The following is a 22,902-nucleotide window of genomic DNA, read 5'->3' on the forward strand; positions in this document are numbered from 1 at the left end:
GTGTGTAAGGGGGTGCGTACAGAGCGTTACCTATTCCAGGTAACAAGATTTGTAAGACATGCTAAACCGTCTGTTCCTCTGCTTCCCCAGAACTCTGCCTGCTCAGTTTGTAGTCTGTATTGCACTTGTTTTGTTGTTTGCTTTTTTTTTTTTTTTTGTGATTTGTGTCGTTGACTTTTTTCTTTCTTTTTTTTTTTTTCTATTTTTTTTCCTTTTTTTTTTTTTTTTTTTTTTTTTAAACAGGCTGGAAAACATTAACCTCTTTAGCATGAGTGTGCAGCTCTCCCTCCACCTGCTTTGCTCCTCAGCTGGCCAGGTGCCGCCTCTTACGTCTTGTGCAGTTCCCAACAAAGAAAAGGAGAGGAGAAGAAAAAACAAACAAACAAACAAGGAATTAAAAAAAAACAGAAGAAAAGGAAAGAGAAAGAAAAAGGCACACCATGCTCCTCTGCTGTATGAGTTCTTTGTCTCCTCCGCTTTGTGTTAAGGCCTCCTGAATTCCTCGGCTCAGACCGTCGTGACCCTCATGACGAGCTCTCTGTTACTACTAGACTGACTCCTCTGTTCGTGAGGCCTCAGGTGGCTGAGTATATGCAGGATGGTATAAGCACAGTGGTGGTCAGAGAGGGTGCCTGTGGCATGGCCGGCAGCCCGTGCCCCGCTGTCGGCTGGAGCGGAGTTAGTGGCTGTACCACCAGTGGAGGACGAGTGGGTGGTTTGGGAGGAGGGGCGCTGATTTGTCCTGGTCCCTGTTTTTTGTTCCTCCATGTCCTTTGTTTTGTCATAGTTCAGCACTTTCCACTGCTGATTGACCGCCTGCCACCGCTTAAAAATCCGGTAAACCGAGGGCCCTTCGTGTATTATTAGACCTGGAGGGAAGGGGGAAAGAAATAAACATAAAACAGAAACAAAACTTTAGAAAGAACCATAAACCTACCCCAGCATCCTGCCCCCAGCTAGCTGGTTAGCTCAGCTCTTCCCCAGCCAGTGTTTATTCAATGATAAATCACATATTTTAATTACCGACTGGCACAGCACCGATGCTCTTGCTCTGCTGGATCCTTTTTCCCCTGAATTAAAAGGATTACAGCTTTATCCCAGCAATCAATAAACAGATCGTAAATGCAGCAGAGTGAGTTATGCCCTTACAGCAAAACAGTATCTGTTTACCAATAAACGCCTGAGGTTTATCTATCACTGGACTAGTTTCGCATGCTGCATAGGCATGATTCACCCAGCTAACGGTGTGTGTTTGGAGGGGGTGTACCTGGCTCTGACGTGCTGGTGACGTCTGCTGCACCAGCGTCATGTGTGTGCACAGCCCGAGTCTCTCCCCACACACACAGCAGCAGAGCAGACACGCACACGGAGGCCAGAGGCCGCAACAGAGCAAAACAAAAGGTCTGTCAATACCTGTAAATGGTTTGCCATCCTAGGCAAAGTTTTGCGTACAATGAAGTACCTGCAGAGCAGGTCCCTCACTGTACATCACTGCTCCCTTCCAAGGGGGCAAAAAACATACTTGAAAGAAAGGGCAGATGAGCTTACGCTGTGAGTGCTCCAAGTATGCACGTACTGTGTATGACCTGCTATCCATCTGCATATACCAGAGCTGATGTCCAGGGGATGGTACTGAGCTATGGGACACCTGACTTCTAATGTTCTCTACAGTTGAACAAGACAGCAAGCAGTTCAGGCCCTTCCACCAGCAGTTAGCTCACCTCCCAGCAGTCTCTGTCATCCTCCCTACCCTTTCAAGAAGATGGAAGAATTAAATCATGTTAGAAGTTGTTCAGATGATGACAGTACTTTAGCATTAAGATCTTATTATTCAAGCTGCTGGGCTCTAGATAGACCCTCTGAAACCACTAGGTCTGGCAGTAACTGCAACACTGCATTGCTCTTCTCCCCTGAGGAAGTTGCAACATCTCATATAGACTGATTTAGCTGACACACTGTACTATAACTGACAAGCTTTGCTACAGAGTGGGATCTATGCAGAATGAGGGGGTCGGCATCTCCTTGTTTTGCAGCAATCTGCGTGTTGGGAAAGTGCTTTTGTGTCTCATGTAACTGAAGCCGGACCAGCAAGATAGGACTGGGTAAATTAGCACATGGATAGCTTCTGTGTTCTTAATAACAATGGCTTCGACATTCTTGCTCAGGATCAAGGTTATCAGAAATGTTTCTAGCAAGAACAGCTCTCTTCCCTGCCCTGTTGCAAGCATATAAATACAACAGCAAAGAACAAAAGAAATAAGAAGCAAAATCATGCCTGAATGAGGAGGTTGTCTTAATCAATGGGTGGAGAGATGATGGTCACCACAGAATAAAGTGGCTTATGGCTATCCCTGATGAATCAAATGCTACAGCTTTACTCTCCACCCACCTTTTCCAGGCTGTTCTAAGTTTCTGATGGCAAATAATTACTGGAGTAAACCTGTGCTATATCAAAAATCAAAATATCTGAAGGTCATCTTACTCTTACAACTAATCTCCCCATTACTACTGATGGGGTGCAGCCCCCTGGTTTCATAGTTTGCATCTGATTTTTCGGAGTTTAAACCCTACTTTAAGTACAGACTGAGTTTCTAGCCTCTCTGGTTTTAGGCATAACTAGAAGCCCTGCTGACTTGATCACAGATTAGCTTCAGGGGGACTCTCACAGTTGTTGTATTGGGGTGCTGCGCCTGCTTGCTGGCTGTAGAAGTAACGACTTTGGATGTTGAAGTATGCAGATCTGGCTATTCTGGGACAAGGCATGGCACTGGGCACTACAGTATGAGAGAAATCTTCCCTCTGGTTCCCACAGACCACTGAAATTACACAGCTGTAACCCTGTAGTTATGCTGGCATTTCACAACACCACACCATGATGTACTAACAGAAAAACACGGGTTTTCCTCCCTACTTTGAGACACGGTTGAGAATTCTGATGTCCTCTGATCAAAGCAGCAACCATAAAAAGCAGGACTTAGGGAAAGCCTGCAGATCCAGCCAAGGAGACGGAGCTTTGAAGCAGGCCTGAAGTGGATCAGCCCATGACAAGGGACATTAGACATATATTTAAATGAGCTGTCTGATCTGTAATGAATGAAATTTCTCTCTGATCAATGACAGAGCCAATGTTTCTCTGAGACCACTTTAAGCCTCGGATAAAAGAGCCGAAATCCAACGTTTTCTCCTTGGCTGTAGAACATTCTCCATAGAATCAAATCCATTCTCCATAGTATTAAACACTGAGCCAGAATTGTAAATCTATTCTTAATTACCTTATCACAAATATTTAATGCGCAGCCTGATTCAAGAGGGCTGTTTATAAAATTCTTGTTTGTTTGCCTTCTAATTATAAATGTTTATGATCTCATGCAATTAACTGTGTGATGCTGATGGATGGGTTGCTGAGTCAACTGAGCACCTGTTTTCTTAGATTATTTTGGTTTCCCAATATTTGTAAAAGTACAAAGTAACTTGTTTTCATCTGTATTTACTGGGCTCTAAATTACTTATTGATTTCCCAGTGTCAAGCTCAGGAAGCTGTAAAATTAAAAAGGAACCAAGTGGAGGGGTGGCCAGGGAGGCGGAAGTAACAGTGATTCATTTACAAGAGTAAATGCCAAGAGTAAGCAAGAGCCTATCAGTTTACATCAAGCTGCAGGATGCTTAATGCTCCCATCGAAACAAATTCTGTCTGCCTGAGATAAATTAGGATTGGAATTCCTATGTTCAGCTCTGTGGGTCCCTTTATAGAAACACTCCTCCCTCTAGCATCATTCTTATTTACAGAGGTGAAACTTCCCAATTAAAGGCCAGACTTGAGCGGGAAATCCTTCAGGAAGAACTGTATTTAACTAGGATTGTCCAGCTAGAAGCAATTATTCCATAAGCAAAATCCTGTGTATGTGGGGAAGATAGCGGGTTGGTGTGAGCTACATGTTGTGCACTTATCTCTCTTCAGTGCAGAAAGGCGCTAGCGAAAGGAAGCTCCTATGGAGACATGCTCTTCTCATTACCATTTTCTCATGAAGGGACCTGGCTGGACCAGCGTCAGAAGAAATTCTTTGAGCTGAAAATTTGTTGAATGCTGGAAGAAATATTCAGGGGAACTATAGCATACACTTGTCTTGTTCCTATTTCACTCGTTTCACTTTTCAGGCTGTTCATGGCCAGTGATGGAAGCAGGGCAGCTGGCTAGATGGAGACTTGGCCATTATATTCATAGATATTTCTACTTGCAATGGCTTGTGCCATGAAAACACCTCCCAGATGGCTCTGGAGCTGGAGGCAGCCCAGATGATGTGGTGGGATCATTAACCTGACAGCAAAGTCAAAAAAAAAAGGAATTCTAATGCCTCTGCCTGCATTGCTATGTTGGTGTGGCTGTGCTGTTCCCGGGACAAGACATAGTAACTCTGAGCTAACATGGCAGGGCTAACTCAGTGCAGTGCTCTGAATTAACACATTCTGAGTCGGAAACAGTATGGACAGGAAACCATATTGATCTCTTTTCACTGTGTTCATTCTCTCTATATGTTAGCCTTTTTGCTCTTGTGGCTTTTTTTGTTATTGGGTCCATGCAGAGGGACAGATCATGGTCAGCCCTGTGGAACTGTAGAGTCCAGGCAGGCAGGACTAGTAATGGTGCTGGGTGCAGCAACTACTTCCCAGAGCTGAGAAGTTGCTTTGTGCTTCACAGCACAGGCAAACAGAACAATACCTTGGCAATAGGTCATACCAAACCTGTACACATTGCTTACACGGTATCTTACTCTTCCTTTCATTTATTATACATGGGAGAATACCCAGAACCTCAGCACAGCTCTTATGCAAAACTGGCAGTAAGTGACCCAGCTCCAAAGTGCACAGAGCCTGGTGCCAGGTTTGATTTAAAGCAACAGGTAAGCAACATCAATACAGGTTAGTTAGGCAAGGGCTGTGTCAGTGCAGTTGAATGCCAAATCAGTGCATGTCCACAGCATCTGGGAGAACAAGCTGACAACTGTTGACTGCAGAAAGACATCTTTTCCACTTACCACCACTCTCCCACCCCTTTTCATCCCAGAGCAAGAATAACTGGACCATTTCTTTTCCGGATGATCAAGATGCAGTCTGCAACAGAGCTAGCACTGGTGAAAGCAGTTTAATTTCTATGTTCTACTGACCACCACAGCTAACCCTGACCTGGGCTCTCCAAATACAAAAGTTAGAAAGGGAAGCATGACCAAGGGTGGATATCATAGCACAGAGGTAAGGCTCATGTCACTGCAAGGTTTCTCTAAGCCTTGAAATACCTGCCCACACCACAACATGATCCACATGGACAGTCTCTCTGCAAGGAAATGTTCTTGGTGCTGAGGGTGGACACATATGGGCTGTGTGCAGGTGGCCCTTTGTTTCCTGGGATTAGTCAGGGCAGAGGTGCATTGCCATCAGGAAGCCTGTGGCAAGACTGGTCAAGAGGGAGGTCCTCAGCCCAATAGCTAGAAGGGCTGTTGGAAGAATATGGGCAAAACCAGATGTAATAAGGGCAATTCTGTTTGTGCCTCTGGATGGGTGAGGGGGAGTCAGCTGGTGTACCACCATCCGGAGATTAACCTAAGCAGTTGTGAGCCTCCAACTTAAGGCAACTTTGGAGCAGTAGTTTTCCAGAAATGACAAGCAATCCCCTTGTCGCATTGTCAGACTCTGCCACCAAATGATCCTGTCACCAGGACTTTCAGCCTCTAATTAACCTTCCTCTTATTCCAACACGTGCCACATATTTTATTGAAAGATAGGTAAAATCTTGGGGCAGAAACTGTTTCTCCTATTTACCATTAAAAACAAGGCTTCTGCTGATAGTGAGTACATCACCCCTGTGCTGACAGTGCTGACATTCATATTACCTACAGGAGAAAATATCACAGTTCATTCAAGCCAGTTACTCTATCCTGCTTCTCATAAAGCCCCTGTCCTGCCACCTGAGCAGTCACCTCTTGTTTCCACCTTCAGCAGCACTTTCACCCTTCAGTTTCGTTTCCGAATGCAGTCCCACCTCAGACACAGCTGCCATGCTTCAACCCATTTCTGCTGCTTTCTTTGCTGGGTGTCAAGGGAAGATTATGGCAGTTCTGATCAAAGCATGCAAGGTTTGCATCCATAGAAGTGACTTAGGCCAAGGTAAACCAGCCCTCCTGGGAGATAACACGTTCATTGCTGGCCTTTCTCTCTATTGACATCATTGCATACACAAACCCTTCTCTCTCTTTCTGGGAATTCTTTAATCTTTTGTGACAATCTCAAATTTCCCCACTTTTATTTACAAAGCTCCTGCAGCTCAGCCCTCACTTATCTCTTTGCCTTAATCTCATCCTATATGCTTCATCCTAGCTGTCTTTTATCTTAACCCAAGAGCAGAAAAGTGGCTGCACTGGTTCACACAGGGGCTCTGCCTCTTATAGCATCCTGCCTCTAGCAGTGGCCAACAGTACAATGAAGGTGTAAAAACAAAGCTAGGAGAGTGATGTTTGCTTGATGGGCTCTGCACACTGCAGGGGCTATACCAAGCCACAGGTGGTCTCTTTTGGCTCATTTATGTACCCTAACCGTAGGTTTCTAGTGTTGTACAGTAAAGTATATAGACTTTTGCTCTGCATTTACTCAAGTTAGGCTGCCCCACCACTCCCGAAATTCTCATACATAGTCCCCATAAGATTATTCCATTCCAAAAAGGGCTTTAGAAATAACCATGAATATCTGCCTCATCCCAGCTTCACAAGTATCTCACAGTATGTGCGCTATGAGTCACTGAGTTCCCACTGGACCCTTCCAATCATACTGCTTTCCACTGCAATCTTCTACTCCATCCCTCATCCATGACACACGATAGTCCTTGCTGATAAACTGGGAAAAGAGAGCCAGAGGGACCTTTTCCAGGAAATATGAGATGGGAAAGGTAGACCTCGTATATGGCATCCCCCCATATTGTTGAAGGGTCGGTTCCCTTGAATATGACAAGTTCTCTAAACAATCTAGCATATTTAAATCCTCCAGTGGCTGAGACTCAAGGCTGCAGAGCTATGTTCTGCAGGCAATGAGGAAGAAGATGTACCAAGGCATGGGGAGAGGTAGATTCATAACTGAAAGTAATGTCATAGCACCAGTGTGGCTCTGCACTTAGGCTGATCTGGAAGAGGAGATGTGAACATTGGCACTGATCAGGTGAAGAATCGGGTAATGCCCTCCCTTTCCTCACTCCTGCTCATCACCTCCAGAACCTCTTCATTTTGTCCTTCTTTTTCTGTAACTGAACTCCCCAGGAGGGTGCAGTCCCCTGAGCAGAGAGGTGACGGATCAGGATTGTACACCTTCCTTTTGATTCCCTGATGAAATAAACTGGCATGTCACAGTTTTTGGCATGTCGCTGTCTTTAGCAGTGTGACTGCCTGGCCTACTTTGCGTTTGGGATTCTGATTTCGTCTTCATAAGGGTAGCTATTTGCAATTCTCTTTATTCAATTCCATCTTGTTGATTTCTCTGATTTGCCAAGATAATTTCAATTGCTGATCCGATCCTCCAAAGTGCTTGCAGCCTTTCCAAGCTTGTTGTCAGCTGTGAATTTTATAACAGCTCTTCCTGTTTCATTATCGAAGCCATTAATAAAAATATTGAAGAGAGCGGATTCCAAAGCAGCCCTGCTTGAAACATGTTTCCATGCACACCACTGACAACTCCTGAGAAAGCAGTTTTTTGACTGTCTGTGCACCTATGTTATAGTTATTTAATCTAGACCACATTTCTCTGGTTTGCTCAGGAGTATCAACCCAAAGCACCGAGAGCACTGCCCAGATTTACGGCATACCTGTCTGCTTCCTCCTCAGGCCCTAGGACAATTACCCTCACAGATTAGATACAATTATACTCTCATGCTCATCACATGGTTAGTTACAAAAATGTTCCAGTATCTTTCTATGAATTAGTAAAGCTGATTTGCCCTTCATTTTCTTGATCCTCAGTTCTACCTTTAATGACAGAGATTATATTTAAAGCTAGGAACTCTGCTTGCATTTCCCCAGGTGCCTGGCGCCTCCTCTGTCCTCCCCAAGTTCCTGATCATGAAATGCTCATGGGTCAGAGCCTGCCCCTACAGCTTCCTCTGAAGTTCATTAGGACACGCTGACAAGGACAAAGCTAACTCATTTGAATGTTTTCAAGTCTGTTCTTTCCTGATTCTGCCCTGGGCTTCTTTCCCCTCATTAAAATTATTTTAGTTGAGTTTTGAAGACTGAAACAAAAGCAACATTTAATGCTTTGGCCCTTTTTTGCATCAAATATTGTTTGAGCTCTTAGACTTGCCGTGTTCATCTTACTTTATGTATGCTTATGGACCCATTTCTTACTGCCTTTTCTTCCTCTGGATGGTCATCCTGGGGTTCGGTTCTGACAGCTCCCCTTCCCTGTGTGATTTCTAGAGACTTTTCATTAGTTGCAGGCTCTTCCTTCTGCCGTTGTATGACTGCAACTGCCGATCTGGGGTCCTCAAAGAGCTCCAAATGCAGCCTCAGTGCTCTCTTCCCACGCTTCTGAGCTTTCCCCTGCACAGGCACAGTTTGCTGTTGTGCCTTTAGTATCATCCCTTTTGGCAGTCGTGAGCTGTTCACAGCTCTTTTATCCTTCACATTCTCTTCCCAGGAGACACTCCCCGCTCTGGTCCCCTGAGGCTGCTGCCGCTGCTTTTCTGGAGTCCATTATCCCCACATCATACTTTCCTTCAGCTCAGGAATGCTTTCATGGCAGAGTCAGTTCTCATACAAACTACTGCTACATCAGGTTTTCAGGGATCCTTTGCTTTCTGGTGGAATCAAACAGGAAGCCTAGACTCCTTCGTAACTGTCACCTACACTTCCCAAAATACAAATCCTGTTCCCAGAATGTTTCAAGAGCTTATTCTGCATACAGGAGAGTTCAGGTAACGGGTGAAAGGGAACGTCTGCTGCTGTCTTTTAGAGTAGTTGCAGGACACTGGACCAGTGAGCAGGTTGTCTCTACTCCAGAAGACATCTAGCAAAGGTCTGCTCTGAATAATGCTGGAACTATACAAGCAGATTGTGCAAGCTTAGCAATTGCCAGCATTGAATGATGTATAGTAGAAACTGAAAATGTGTTCATAATAATTAGCGCTCGAGTGAATTCTTGGCATATGGAAAAAATAATTAGCTGATTATAATCAGACATCTTCTTATCAATCATTCTCCATGCACATTTTTAAAGCTCTCAAGGACTGATTAAATGCGCACAAATCTGGGCTGTGTTTTGCCTTGGCAGAAGTGGGGTCACTGCATGGCTGGACCCTGTTGAGTACTGTTGATCACTGGATGACATGTGCTATCCTGGAGCGCTTGGGTCTGGGGAAGATAAAACACTCCTTTTGCTCATTGCCCTTTAAGCGCATTTGCTGTAATGGGGCTCCACCGGCAGGCAGCTTTCACAGCGATGCGTATGCCATGCTTACATCTCTTCAGGCCACAGGGGCCACAACTCCAGCAAAACTGAAACTGAGCCCCTCAGAGGGTGAGACCTCCATGGCCTGGGCAGAGCCCTCACCAGTGTATATGGAAAAGCTGCTCCCAGCTGCCCTGGGGAGGTATTTTATGGAGGTGGGAACGCTTGTATTTTGGGTCATTAACAGCACAAACAGGCTGGTTCACAACTAACCAGCAAACCTTGTGTTTATTACAGCTTATCTCCTCTCATGCAAGCTGGGGCTCGAGGGTGCTTCTGCCTCAAAGCTTCCTCAGCCCCAGGTGGGCCACAACACCCCACAAAGGCAGCAAGAGCCCTTCTCCTTCCCTGCTTCCTCCACTCCATCTGGCAGAGCAACGGGAGCAGCAGGTCGCATCTGCACAGTTGGTTACACTACACCCCAAGCTCCCTGCAGCCATTAACACCTACCCCCAGACTCATCAAGAGCCCTGCGGGGTGGGAGATGGATCCAGTGTGCCGGCATCTCAGGGGGTCCCCATAGTTTCTGTTCCACCAGGTAAGCAATGATGGCAGCCCTTCCCACCTTCCACAATGGAGCAGAGTGTCGGGGGCTGTAGAAAGGAGGCAGGTGCTCTATTCCTGAGGGGAACTCTTGATGTGCCAGCAGGCAGTGTCTCTCATGCAGGCATCACCGTGATTTTGCAGGATGCTGCTGAGCTGTATAGCAAGAGACAGTTTCCAGGTCGTGACTCTGCAGCACATTGTAAGCTCATGTAATACATATATGTGGCAGTAATTCCCACGTGCATAAGATGCTATGGGTTCCTCTTGGGAGAAGGAGCAATCCATCTCACATACATGGCATTTGTAGCTGTGGAAGAAGGAACACTTAATCCAATGGGATGAATCGAGAAGACAGGTAGGGCTGCCTGCCATGGGGCTTGGGGAGCTGGTGGGTGCTAGAGACAGTATGTTGCACGAGCATTTGGGGAGCTTTTATGGCTAGAAGGTAGATGCCAGCTTCTCTGCAAGGTGCTGCCTTCATTGCAGAGCAGCCATCCTCAGCCACGTTCTCTGCTCACTGGCATGTTCCTCTACAAGACACAGGCTGGGCCCTGTAGGGATAAGCTGGTAAGGCCCAAAACAAGGAAAGACTGGCAAAATTAAGGAGCTGGTAGCAGTTGTCCAAGGGAGAGGAAATTCCTTTTTGTTCAGAACTCCCACATGGTTTATTTGCAGTGGGAAAAACAGCATCAGCTGTCTGTAGGATGCCATCTGTGACAGAGGAGCTGGGCTGACCCTGGGAACCACACAAAGCACCACCATTGCTTTAGAAATGCTGCAGTATTTTCCACTGCAAGCATATGGGCTACTGAACACCACAACCTTATCCTGCCCTGCCCAGACTAGCACTTTTACACCCTGCCTCAAAACTGGACCAGAAAAAAAAAAACCAAGAAATAACAGTGAAAAATAGGTAAAATAAAAACCAGAGAAACCCTTGCTCAGGCAACAGATAAACCATAAAGTACTCCTGTAAACTCAGCTGGCTGTAGACAGCTACAGCAAAATGGATGTTGTGCCCTTCAGGGCTTTTGTACTCATGTGGTATTTAATTCATAGCGCACGATAAAGCAGAGGATTAAAGGGCAGTCTCTAGCTATGCAGGCAGCAATAAATGAGACTCTTCTTGGAAAAAGCAAATAAATAAATGAAGATGAGAGCTCCACCAGCACACCAGCCTTGCTTCTGATTCATGCATCTCCAGCAGCATTCCCCACTTGTGAGTCTACCCATAACTGTGCGGGTATAGGAGGGCTTGGAGTCATTACCCATATACCCCCTTGCTCTCTTAAAGTTTCCCCTTCTTGCTGTGGAGCTAGGATTATATAGAACCTCTTGATGCTTTCTTTTCTCAGATTTAAAATGGAGATGACAGCGACACGCCATATCTTCAGAAGACTGTGTGCCCAAGTTGTGTGCATGGCACATACTCTTAGGTCTTTCAAAGAAGGGAGTAACTAATCGTTTCACACTAGATTGAAGGGAGCACTGGACAAATGCACACCCTGGTCTCTGGGTGATTTTATGGATCTTTTCTACCTTTAGTTTTCCAGATGTTCCCTTACAGAAGTCCATGGAGGTGGATAGTCATGGTGAGGGGATCAAAAATACATGGCTCTGTCCTGGGTTCAGCAGTAGCAGTCAGTTTTCTCCTTCTTAGTGCTGGTGCTACACTGGTGTCATCAGCGCTGTTCCCAGGCCGAAAGTCGAAAACACAGCACTGCACCAGCTACTAAGGAGAAAAATGACTGCTACTGCTGAACCCAGGACAGGCTCTCATTTCACTATGCTTCTACCACAGCAGTCAGTCCTCCTGGTCTGCCTCCTGAACCTTCCCATCCAATAGCTAATGTTATTTTCACCAAAGCGCTGCCTGTGCAGTGACACTAGAGCCTCAGCCATTCCTGGGATGCTTCTTTAAAGGCAAAGCTAGACAGCAGCACTGGTTTGTGTAGGGTTTGGAAATCTGGCTTCACATTTTCTTGGAGTGAGACTTGAAAAAGTCACGCTGTCCCCCAGAATAGAAGAATAAATACGTGTTTTCAGACGGTGAGAATGTTTCATTTGGTCCCGAATTTTTTAAAATGTTGTATTCCAGTTCTGACATTGAATTTAAAATACTCAGCATGAGCAGTCATCTCTAAATGCTAAATCTAAATGCTTTGTTCAATAATGATCAAAACATGACATTTGCTTATTGAAGGTAGAACTAGTGCCTCCCTCTTTGCTTTTATTAGCAAATGAAATTCTGTAAGAAAAAATCGGAACAGTTTCAGGGTTTTTCATTTTCTAAGGGATGCAGGTCCTGTCTGAGCCCAATCCCCCCAGCCACCCAAGTGCTCTTCCACTAAGAGGAACAGGGACCAGTTCGGATAGACATAAAGGTGAGTACAAATTACCCTTAACACAGGTTCCCCCAGGGTCATGCAGGCACATAGACCAAATTAATGGACCTGGGAGTGCCTCTGAAGTTGCAAGTCAGTGTGTGCATTTCAATTGCTTCTACTCTCCTGTTAGAGTGAGATTCCCCTCTGCCATGCAGGAAGGTGTCTCAAGGACATGAAGCAGAAGTTGCTCATGGTGCTTTTTGGCTAGCCTGTGGTCAGGACAATGGGACATACCATGGTGCAGCCTTTGTTTGGCTGCTTTGTCCTCCAGAGCCATGACAACATCTTTCATTGCAGACCCCAGAATTCCTGTGAGATTTCCAGGACCCTTACACCGTGGGTGCTGTGGCCTCTCCTGTTTGCTCCCCTCAGTGTCCCCATAGGTCTCATCCCACCTTCTCCCCTGCAAAAGTCTTCACCTCTCACACAGAGGCACTACACAAAATTAAGGAAGGCAGTAGGAGCCAAGAGGACAGAGGTCTATCATTTCTAATCTGTTACTAGCTAGGATCTTTGGGAAGGCAAAACTTTTGCCTTCCTGCTCTGGGTATACAGGTTTCTTCCAGTAGATCTGAAGAACTTTTTAATGGCTGCGATACCGCCAGCTGAGTGGATGCTGATGCAGGCTTAAAGGGGCAGGTAAGAGTTCATACGCACCTATGGGATCCATCACTGCTGAGCTGACAAGAATGAAAACAGTGAAAGGACCTGAGAGTGGCTAAGCCAGAAATAAAGGGCTAGAGAAGAGCCTTGTAGGACACAGGGAGGTCCATGATACAGCCATGGCTGAGCAGAGTGAATTGTCCCACTTGGCATTGTAAATGCCTGGACCTTCGGCTCTTCACGCTTCTCTGCACTCAGCAGGTAGTGATGACTGCCTGCCCCACGCTGGCCCTGCCTGAATGTCACTGCTGTGGGTTTGTTTGCTGGCTGTACCTCTTCTGAGACGGCAAAGTGATGGCTGCACCACTGGGCACAGGTTCCCTGGCATTATTTAATCTTACTGAACAACTTCTGCTTAACTCTGCATGGTCATATGTGTATTGAGGATCCAGCTCTGCCATGGGGCAGGACTCAGGCTGGCTCAGGAAGAAAAGTGCTGCTTCAGAGAGTAACTTCCAGGCAGAAGAGGTTTAGCAATTTAGTCCATGGGCCTGTTTGCAGTATTCTTGCTTACAGACTGTTCTGTCTGGGTCTGACAGATGTCTCTGTTGATAGGTAGCCATCTCTCCAGGAAAAGAACCAATCAGTCACTACTTTGAGAAGCTACCCCAGAGGTGGAATAATGTGGCTTCATGTCAATCTCTTCTTACCTCTGCTTCTGGCTCCCTACAGAGCTGGTGACACACAAAAACCAGCCTCATCCCCTATGCATGCGGAATGACCCCTGTAGCCTCATCTTTGACTACAGAGTTGACTTCTCTTGCTATGACCACAAAGATATGCCATGGACCACAGCCTCCCACCTCCAGCAGTAATGTGTCTGCAGGGATAGAAGCTGTAGTAGGAGGAGTAATGGGACAGAAGGCAGTTGTAAAAACACAGCCTGGCACAGAGCTGAGGACTTTTCCCATCCTTTACTAGAGAGCACAATTTATGCAGCTGGTGCAGGAGATCCTACCAGCTGCCAATGAGGGAATCTCCTGCCATAGTCTAGAAGCTATGACAGGCAGGTGAGTGCTTCTGCCTCTGCCCATCACTGGGAACTTAACCCAAGGACATCAGACGCTTGATTCCAGCATGGGGTTTGGTGACAGGGAAGCATCATTCTGATTATAACATATCACCCTCAAAAGCACAAGATGCAGTTCATAAGGCAAAAGGATTTATTTTCTCCCTCAAAAATGTTAATTGTGTTGCCCTCATTAAATGCTAAACACACTGATCCACTGGAGCAGAGAGTACCATATGGTTATTCATGACAAAATACATCTCTGGAGCCCTGTTGCAACAGTGAGAAACTGCATGGGGATGGATGTAGTGAAGGAGTGTGGAGTTGAAAGGACGTGTGAAAGGTGCTGCTCTGACTGCACTGGAAGCCAAGCTCCTTTCCTGCAAGAAGGGAGGGGGCTCAGAGACAGGTCCAAACCCCATGGCTCTTTGCTCAGCAGTGACATGATTGTTCTGCGGAGAGCTGCCAGAGCTGCACTGGAGTTCAGTAGGTGCATTGAGCCCTGCAGGAATGCCTGCTGGTGAAAGCAGCACACACGCACACACACCAGCTGTCCCACTCTGCTCTCTTATTGAATAATCAATGCAGCATTAGATAAAAATAGGTGCCATCTTTCAGGAACGGAGGGGTGGCATGTCTTGACTTTTCTGAGCATCCGCTCTCCCTGGATAGCAGCCAAGAAGTCAGTCAGCAGATCAGTTGTGCAGCACCGCTTCTGCTGCTGCTGCTGCTGGCCCAGGTACAGGGCCCTCCGTGACTGCTCTCAGGGATGGTCCCTGCCCAGCTAGATCCAGAGCCCATGACATGCCCTCTGGGGACTGTTTCTGTCTCTGTTTCCCCTTTACAGCTGATAAATCAATGATTTGCTCAGTGATTTTTCAAGCATGCACCCCACAGCTGAATGTATGCAGACTAGGATTTACAGTGAAAAAAAATCCCTGAATAGGCTGCCTGACTTTATCCCAGCTGCCCACTTTGATGATAGGGCCTGGATCTGGTCACTCCAGTTAGCTCCTGGTAGCTCCGGTTTACAGGCAAACTGGAAAAGAAGTGCATGCACAGCATGGCAAGCAGTGCATTAAGCTGAAGGGCATGGAAGGCTTCTGCATACCTTCATGGGTCTCTTGCAGGTATGTCGAAGCCATATACATTTGCTGTCTGTTGGCTTCAGCTGTCTCCTTCAGAGACATTTGCTGAACTTCTCTGCCTTGTGCTCTGCCTTTAGGGTGCCATCAAACCAATGTTAGGGCCTGGTGCTTCCCAAAACTGATTCCCTGCTACTCTAGCAAATCTTCCAGCTTTGTACCCTGGGGCCTATGCAGACCTGAATTGAAAACACCTGCTTTCCCTTTGAGAATCAGATCAATATAGATGAAGACCAAGACCTTGAAGACACCTAATTTATCCATTTCTCTTTATTTTGTTTGGACTCCTAAATCCTTTGAATGCTGAGGGGCCAAGAGACCTTGCTAGAAAACACCCTGAGGCTACCTACCTCAGCCTGGCATTTCCTTTAGGGAAAAATCTCATTTAAAATGATCCCACATTAGTCTTGGCAGGAAGCTTGAATTGTGACTGTCTCAAGGAAGCTCCATTAATTACTGTTCCCATTGCACTATGAAAGATCAAATGCTGTGGATCAGTTTTAATTGGCTATTGATTTCTTATGGTATTACCTACGGTTGTGCTGAGATGCCGTCAGACATACTGGATGCTTTTGATTATTCTTGCTGGCAGCTGGGATTAAAACCAGTGGGCACACACTTCTTGATCTGTAATGGATTGCCATGGTGTGCCAACAAAAATCGTTGCCAGGATGAATGGTCCTGGTTTGCCTGTCTCGTGTGCTATTGGACTGCAGCGCAGTTACTGTTGTGAAGGCACACACCCTGAGGGACAGGCTGCCAAGGAAAAGAGGGAAAAGCTTCAAAGAGCATGAGGATTTACTGCTTGCGAAAGTGCACTGCTGTCAGCACCAAGGCAAGGTGAGTCAAGAGAGCAAGGACTGGGTGGGCATGGATGAAGAAACAGTCCCCACCAGAGAGTGAATCCACCAAAGGGAGGCAGATCAGACTGCTTTTGCATCACTGGGAGTAAGCCACACAGCATACCAGCCACAGGGATACCCCCGGGTGAGCACGAGCAGGTTGGCGCAATGATGGCCCTGTGCACACAGCCTGCTAACGGCCTTCCTGAGATGTGCTTCCCCCTTGGAGCCAATCTGGTAATGCCTGAGCCTAGACTGTGACATGCTCTCATTATCTGGCAGAGTTCCTCCTTGCTTAAAGGGAGATGGTTTCCTGTCCTCCTGACCCCACACAACGCCTTAATTTACAAACTATGACTTCCTCTAATTGCACTTTGACAGAGAGAGAGGCAAACTCCTCCTTTCCCCTCCAGGGACTGTCATTTAATTAACAGGCAGGTATCTCTCAGGATTATAGCCCAGCTCTAAGCAGACACTCTCACTACTCAGTAACCCAGTCCTATGAAGGCTCACTCCATTTATCTCTGTATTTTGATAACTGCATTTCTGCTAATCCCTCTCTATGCCAGCTTTCTGGATTTACCTCTCATGGGCCTACGGAGAGAGTAGTTAATCAAATGAACAGTCCCCATCTCACTTTTCATTCACTTCCTGGTTGCTGATCTCAAATGTCTGTGTTACAGATGGTTTCATAGCAGAGTAATACCTATGCTAGCACTATTACCAGTTTCTAGTTCAATCCAGCTCTCATATCTCCTACAGACATGACCAGAGACAGCAGACATGAGAGATCAAAGTCAAGGAAGTTGAGGCTGGCTGGCTATCAGGAAGCATTTAGTCTTGTTCCTCCTTCACAAACTGGGATCATTTCTCTGCAACCTGCTCTTGACATATGTTTTTTAACAGGTTCTTAACAGAAATTCCAGTATTGGAGACTCCCACAAATCCCAAGCAACCCTTTCCAGTGCTTCTTGCCCTCCTATTACATGTCTGAGAGCAAGGGGGAGAGCAATGTTGAAAGGCCATCTTGCACATTTTGCCCAGATGGACGTAGTTTCGAGTACTTGGGGCTATACCATCTGTCCTGCTGGTCATGAGGAGTAGATTCATCCTACTTGGATTGTGGTTTTGTTTCCATGGTGGCAGAAAGAGTAGCAAATGGTGTCTGTCCCTTATAACTGTTTTCACAGAGCATGCTAGGATGCAGCAAAGTTCAAAGAAAACTAGTGTATTACTGAATGTGAGCAGCTGAGGGTCAAACCCAAGACCCCTGGATTTTGATGCATGGATCAACAGTCTGAGTTAACAGCCATATTTTGAGAACTCAGCTTGGAAATAATGTGACCATTTCAGATCAAGTATAGCTCAAGTGAAGACAACCACCAAATGATCTGTGCTTAGGGAGCTATAAATGCAAGTAAGCATCCATGTCCTCACTTTTGCCTCCACAACGGAAAACATGGTGCTGCAATGTGATTGCCTACGCAAATTGCCATATCTCTGTCTTGGCAAAGTACTACCTAATTCCCTTACCGACTTGGTAGAAAGGAGATCACACAAAACAGCTGGGCAGTTTCTGACTAGGTGTGTACTCCCTGCCTCATGGTAGTCAGGATCTTTGCAGATTTGGTGTCATCTACAGCTGTGAAACTCTACAGTGCCAGAGGAAGCGTCCTACCAAACACCTCCAAGTGCAAGGGTATGTAAACTGGCCTCCTGGACAAATACTGCTGGCAACTCATTGGTCATGAGACATCCAAGGCCAACCAAAGTGTGAACTGGCCAGAATTACAGAGGAACTCTGCTTCAGTGCATCTGCTCCTTAGTAAATACCTTGTCTTTCAAACCTCTGCTCCTCTGCCAGCGAAAGCAAAACTTGGGGTCGAACTGGTGAAAGGAACAATAGGAATTCATACAATTAGTCTAGACCTACAAGTACAACATTCTGCTAGCTAAGGCTGCACAGCCTGTTACCAAGCAATGCACAATGTGTTACGCTAGCAAAAAAAAAAACCAGTGTAGTAGAACTGAGTGCACTTAATGTCCTGCTCTTTCCCCATCACTGAGCATTTCTTAGTCCCTTAATCTTTCCTACCCACCCAAGGCTGGAAAGCAAAAGAGGAAAAGCACTGGACTGCAGAGGAGGAGTCACCAAAATGCACAGACAGCACCGTGGTAGCTCAAGAACTGTTGTCACTGCAATTATCTATGAGAGGTTGTATCCTGAACTTGCAGAGTGGGACTAAAGCCCAGGGAGGAGTAATAAGAGGCTTCAGGCCATGCCGGCAGTCAGGAGAAGAACTCTGAATCTTTGCTGCTGGCTTTGCCTGGCTATGACCAAAAGCCCTATGTGAGGCTGCAAGACTAGGGAGAAGGAGAAGGAGGGGAAGAATAGCTGTTCCACAGTGAGGAACATACTGTGAGTCTTCTAGGGAGCTGGATTGCTGCATCCATCACAGTTGAGCATAGCTAAAATGAACAAGGAATTAAACCCAGTTGCAGAGTTCCTTTTGATCAGCCCCTTCTGCTGGGCTAATCTGGCCTGGCCTCTCCACAGGACAGACCAGCCTTTGGCTAGCACTAGTGTAGCCCCCTGAAACCAGCGGGACAGGAGAGAAGTCACTCAGAGGAAAATACCTGACTGCATTAACCAGGGAGTCACAGCTCCCCAGGGAGACCTCATTTGTCATTTAGTTCAACCTGGGCAGAGAGAGGAGGAGGAGAACAGCAGATCTCAGCTAGCATGGCTCAGAGCTCCTTTCCCCTCCATTGTAGACCCCAGAGCAGCAGCAGCAGCTGGGACTGCAAAGAGTACTGATGGACAATACAAGCAAGTTTTACACTAGGGCTGGCTGCATGCACATGGGAGCTTTTCCAGGGAAATGCATATGAAGGCTCACATGGTCCAGAACACCATCTCTCCTGATCAAGCATGGCAGGGCTGCCTGGCAGCACAGGCACGCATGCTGCACACAGCATTAGCGGAGTCACCTCTGGGTAGCCTCTGAGGTGCTGAGCAAGGGAAGCCATAGACAGACATGGTAACTCACAGCATCTGTAGTGCTTCCGGCTTGCTTTTGATTTTGTGATAAAGCCAGGAACCCAGCGAGCCTGGCCCACCAGGACTGCCAGCTGTGTAGGGAGGACCATGAGACAAGGGACTGTTCCAGCCATGGCTCTGTAGTGTTCCTGGGAACAGAATGGCTGTGATATAGCCCTGTTCCTCCTGAGGGCTGAACTGGGGGCTGTGCTCCTTCCCCCTGGAGTGGCACACAAACATATATACACCAAATCAAGAGGGCTGCTTTGTCCCACCGAGTTTCTGGGAGACTTGCTCTTTGGCTGGAAAAGTCACAGCTCCCACATTAGGGCATTAAGCTTAATGGTGACATCAGTGGAGATGCAAAGGGGCTTTTTTTCCCCTCAGAGAAGGTGGAAAAGAGAAATAAAGGCCAGACCCTTAAAAAATTAGTAAGAAAGAAATAAGGAATCTCCAATCTGAATCTGTCTGCCCAGCTCCCCTTCACTTCATGGCTAGCGTGATTTGTTCTCTGCCATGTGGGACGATTTAGCTCCTGTTGACAGATGAGCTAATCAGTTCCCCTCAGCTCTTGAAGCCGTATCAAAGCCAGTTGATCATGGTACTGATGTCCATCCAGCCCATGGCTCTGAAGTTCTGTCCTCTGCCAACAAGGCAACACGAGTGCACACAACATATATATGAGGTTAATTTTTTCCACTCTCAATTCCACCAGCAAGAGGATGTCACCAGTGGCTATTGTGCTAACATCCGTGTGATTCCCATCTCTCTTTCATCCCCTTTGCCACCCTATGTTCCTGGAGATATGTGGTAGCTCCACCAGCATCTCATGAAGGAGCAGGGTAATCTCTACAGGCCATGCTTGAATCTCATTGTCAGCACAGTGGTGGTAACAGTGGGAGAAACTGGCCTGGGTTTCAGCAGGCCCAAGTCCTGTGCTGGAAAGCTGCTGATGCATTTGAACCCAGATGAGCCATTTGAATGCAGATATTATGGCGTGCAATCCAGACTTCTGTCCCTGTTGCTAGGGCTGGTTTACTTCTCTATCCCAATTTCACCAGCTGCTGCTCTGTGATATAGCCCTGCTCCTCCTGAGGGATGAACTGGGGGCTGTGCTCCTTCCCTCTGGAGTGGCACATAAACATATATACACCGAATCAAGAGGGCTGCTTTGTCCCACCGAGTTTCTGGGAGGCTCCTTCTGCCTTTATATGAATGATGGAAGAACCCAGACACGAAGAGGTCACTGGGACCCTCTTTGCTTCCTGGCAGGGCCACTTGAACTGACATTATCTGGTGGCTTGTGCTTGGGTGGACACTGTTCAGGAGCATGTTTGGAGGTAGCTGGTGTTCACCAAACTGTTATGGTAACCATCAGTCTTTCAACAGCCTGTCTGGTGAGTGCCTCTGCCCGTAGGTATTGTCAGCTATGATCCCTCATCCTGCAGACCTGCATTGGGAATACAGCTCAAGCTCGCAGGGAGACCCTGCTGGGGACCGGTGCCAGCATCTCCTTTGCTGTCTGGGCTTGCTCACTGTGGGGCAGCTTTGTCCTCAGAGCTGCTCTGTACCAGCAACCTGACGACGACCCCAGGCTGGGTCATGACCTGGGCTGGTTGGGTCTCGCAGCTCCAGGGTGGGCCAAAGAAGGGGCAGCCACCCCTTCCCGGCAGAGAGCTAAGGAGCTGCATGTGGAGAGACCCTGCCATACCCAACCACGGGACAGTCTCTGACTAGCTATTCCAGGAAAGAAGGAGTTTCTCAAAAGCCTTACACTCCCCAGTCTCCCCCAGACCTCCCCACCCTCTGCTTGCTCTGAAGAGAGATTTGTGTCTCTCTGGGGTTGCTGCAGACCCCTCTGCCTGCCCAGCCAAGGAGACACTCCGGGGCTCCCCAGACGAGCAGAATGGACTGTAAAAAAAGGTGCCACAAAAGCAAACAGGAGGAAAAGCTGGGGAGGCTCAATATGAGCTGAGTTGCACAGGCTGACTCTACACCATCTCCCGCTCCTCTCCACGGGTGAGTGGGTGGGCGACCTCGGCCGTGCCATGAGATACGATCACCCACCTATACAGACAATGTCCATGAAGCCGTACATTCCATAACAGATCTGGAAGAGCAGGTCCTGGCGCTGCCATTTGGCTGAAGGACTGAAGGTCGACCAGATGAGCCACGAGATACTGGCGATGAGGAAGAGGGAACCCAGGATGGCTGCTGCAATCTGAACCTTCTCAATGACTGTCAGAGAGATGGCCTGCCACTGCAAGGGGAGGCAACAGGGAGAGGAGAGGGGACAAGGGGAAGGAGGAATGAAAAAGAGAAGAGATTAGTTACTTGAGATACATCACTGGTTTACACCATAGGTGGTGGTTTCGGACATCTCAAAGAGCATCTACGAGCATAAGTGCTTTTACCTGGTCCACAGGTCCCTCATGCTCTGGGGTGGAGCATGGCAGCTGTTCCACAGTGCATGGCCCCATGTTTCCTGACAGCACTGCTGAAGGAGGCAATGGGGAGGAATCCTGCCTTTCACCAGGAAAGCACAGAGACCTGAGGGAGGCAGGATGGACTGGGAGCGAGACACCAAATATAATATCCCCATGACAGTAGGTCTGTGGTGGTTATCATAAGCCAGGACATTCAGTTGCTACCTCAAATAGAGGCCAGGCAGCATCCTCAGCCAGGGCATCCTACTACCAAGAGAACGGTCTCAGAGAGCCAGGCTTTCCTTTGGAAGCCTCCCATGAGCTGGCTCTGTGCCACTTTGTGAGATCTGAGGGGATCACAGCACTAGGTAGGCACATCCCACAAAACATGCTACAAAGAACGCAGGTTGCTGTGGTCAGGACACCCTGTCTTTAGGTGATAACACGTTCAGGCTGTGTTCCAAGGTAAACGTCAATGCTTCTTTCCCAGAAGAAAAAAAAGTAGAAATAACTTCCCCAAATCCATTCACTGTGTCAAACAGCTTTGTATAAACTACGGTATAAATATCCTAAGCCTCTTTGTCATGCAGCATAAAACCTCCCCACTCAGATTTACACTGCTGAGAGAACTGCCCTGTAAAAACCAAGAGCAGAAATTACTTCCTTTAGCAAGACCTGGGGACATGGTCTGTAGCCCCTCCTGCAGATCAGAAATCAAATGAATAAACAGGCTGGGGAGAGACAGTCCCTCCTGGCATCGAAGCATATAGGCCACCTTTAGCTGTGAGATACATGCCCTTGAAATCTCAGTGGGACTGGCAGAAGAATAAATGCAGACTTCAACCTCCTGCAGGTATAAAGGATTCAGAGGAATTGAAAATGTTCAGCCTGGATTCAGCCCAAACTCAGTGTCCCTGCGAAGCTGCATCTCTGTCAAGCCCTCAGCACCCTGCATGTTTGTCAAACATACCCTGCGACAGGAGGGTCACCTCTCAAGCCTTGGCCCATCCTTTTGCAGGGCAAGAAGGGAGTTTATTTGCTGGGTCCCTCTTTACTACGCAGGCCAACCAGGAGTCACTGGTGTTTTTGGCAGGTAGAGAGGACTTTGAAACCTGGCTGAAGTACAACAGGCAACTTGTGGTGGTACAAGCAGGCATCTACCAGTCCAGTGACCAACCCCTGAACTGAATGCACTCCCCTGCAAAGGGCTGCCTTTGGAAAGGCACAGATGAGAGCTTCTGCCTGGGACTGAGGTCTGTGGCTTGCAACTGGAAGGGGGTTGCCTGGCTTGGCTCAGACGTGAGCTGAAGTGTCTGCCTCTGCCAGCCTTGCTTCTTCGCTTACATCCTGCAGGGGCAGTCAGC

General features: G+C 47.3%; 1 protein-coding gene across 1 annotated transcript in view; it reads right to left on the minus strand.

Annotated features, from left to right (window-relative positions):
• Window positions 1–327: 327 nt before the first annotated feature.
• MARCHF4 (membrane associated ring-CH-type finger 4) overlaps window positions 328–22,902 on the minus strand; it is a 101,608-nt gene continuing 79,033 nt past the window's right edge. Inside the window, exons 3-4 of the mRNA XM_065672853.1 lie at window positions 21,180–21,372; window positions 328–869 (exon numbers count right to left, since the gene is read on the minus strand). Coding sequence (XP_065528925.1) covers window positions 508–869; window positions 21,180–21,372 — 555 coding nt within the window. The 3' untranslated portion in view covers window positions 328–507. The remainder of the gene's footprint in view (window positions 870–21,179; window positions 21,373–22,902) is intronic.

This window comes from Lathamus discolor, chromosome 3 (genome assembly GCF_037157495.1).
Source record: "Lathamus discolor isolate bLatDis1 chromosome 3, bLatDis1.hap1, whole genome shotgun sequence".
In the NCBI taxonomy this organism is placed as follows: Eukaryota; Metazoa; Chordata; class Aves; order Psittaciformes; family Psittacidae; genus Lathamus; species Lathamus discolor.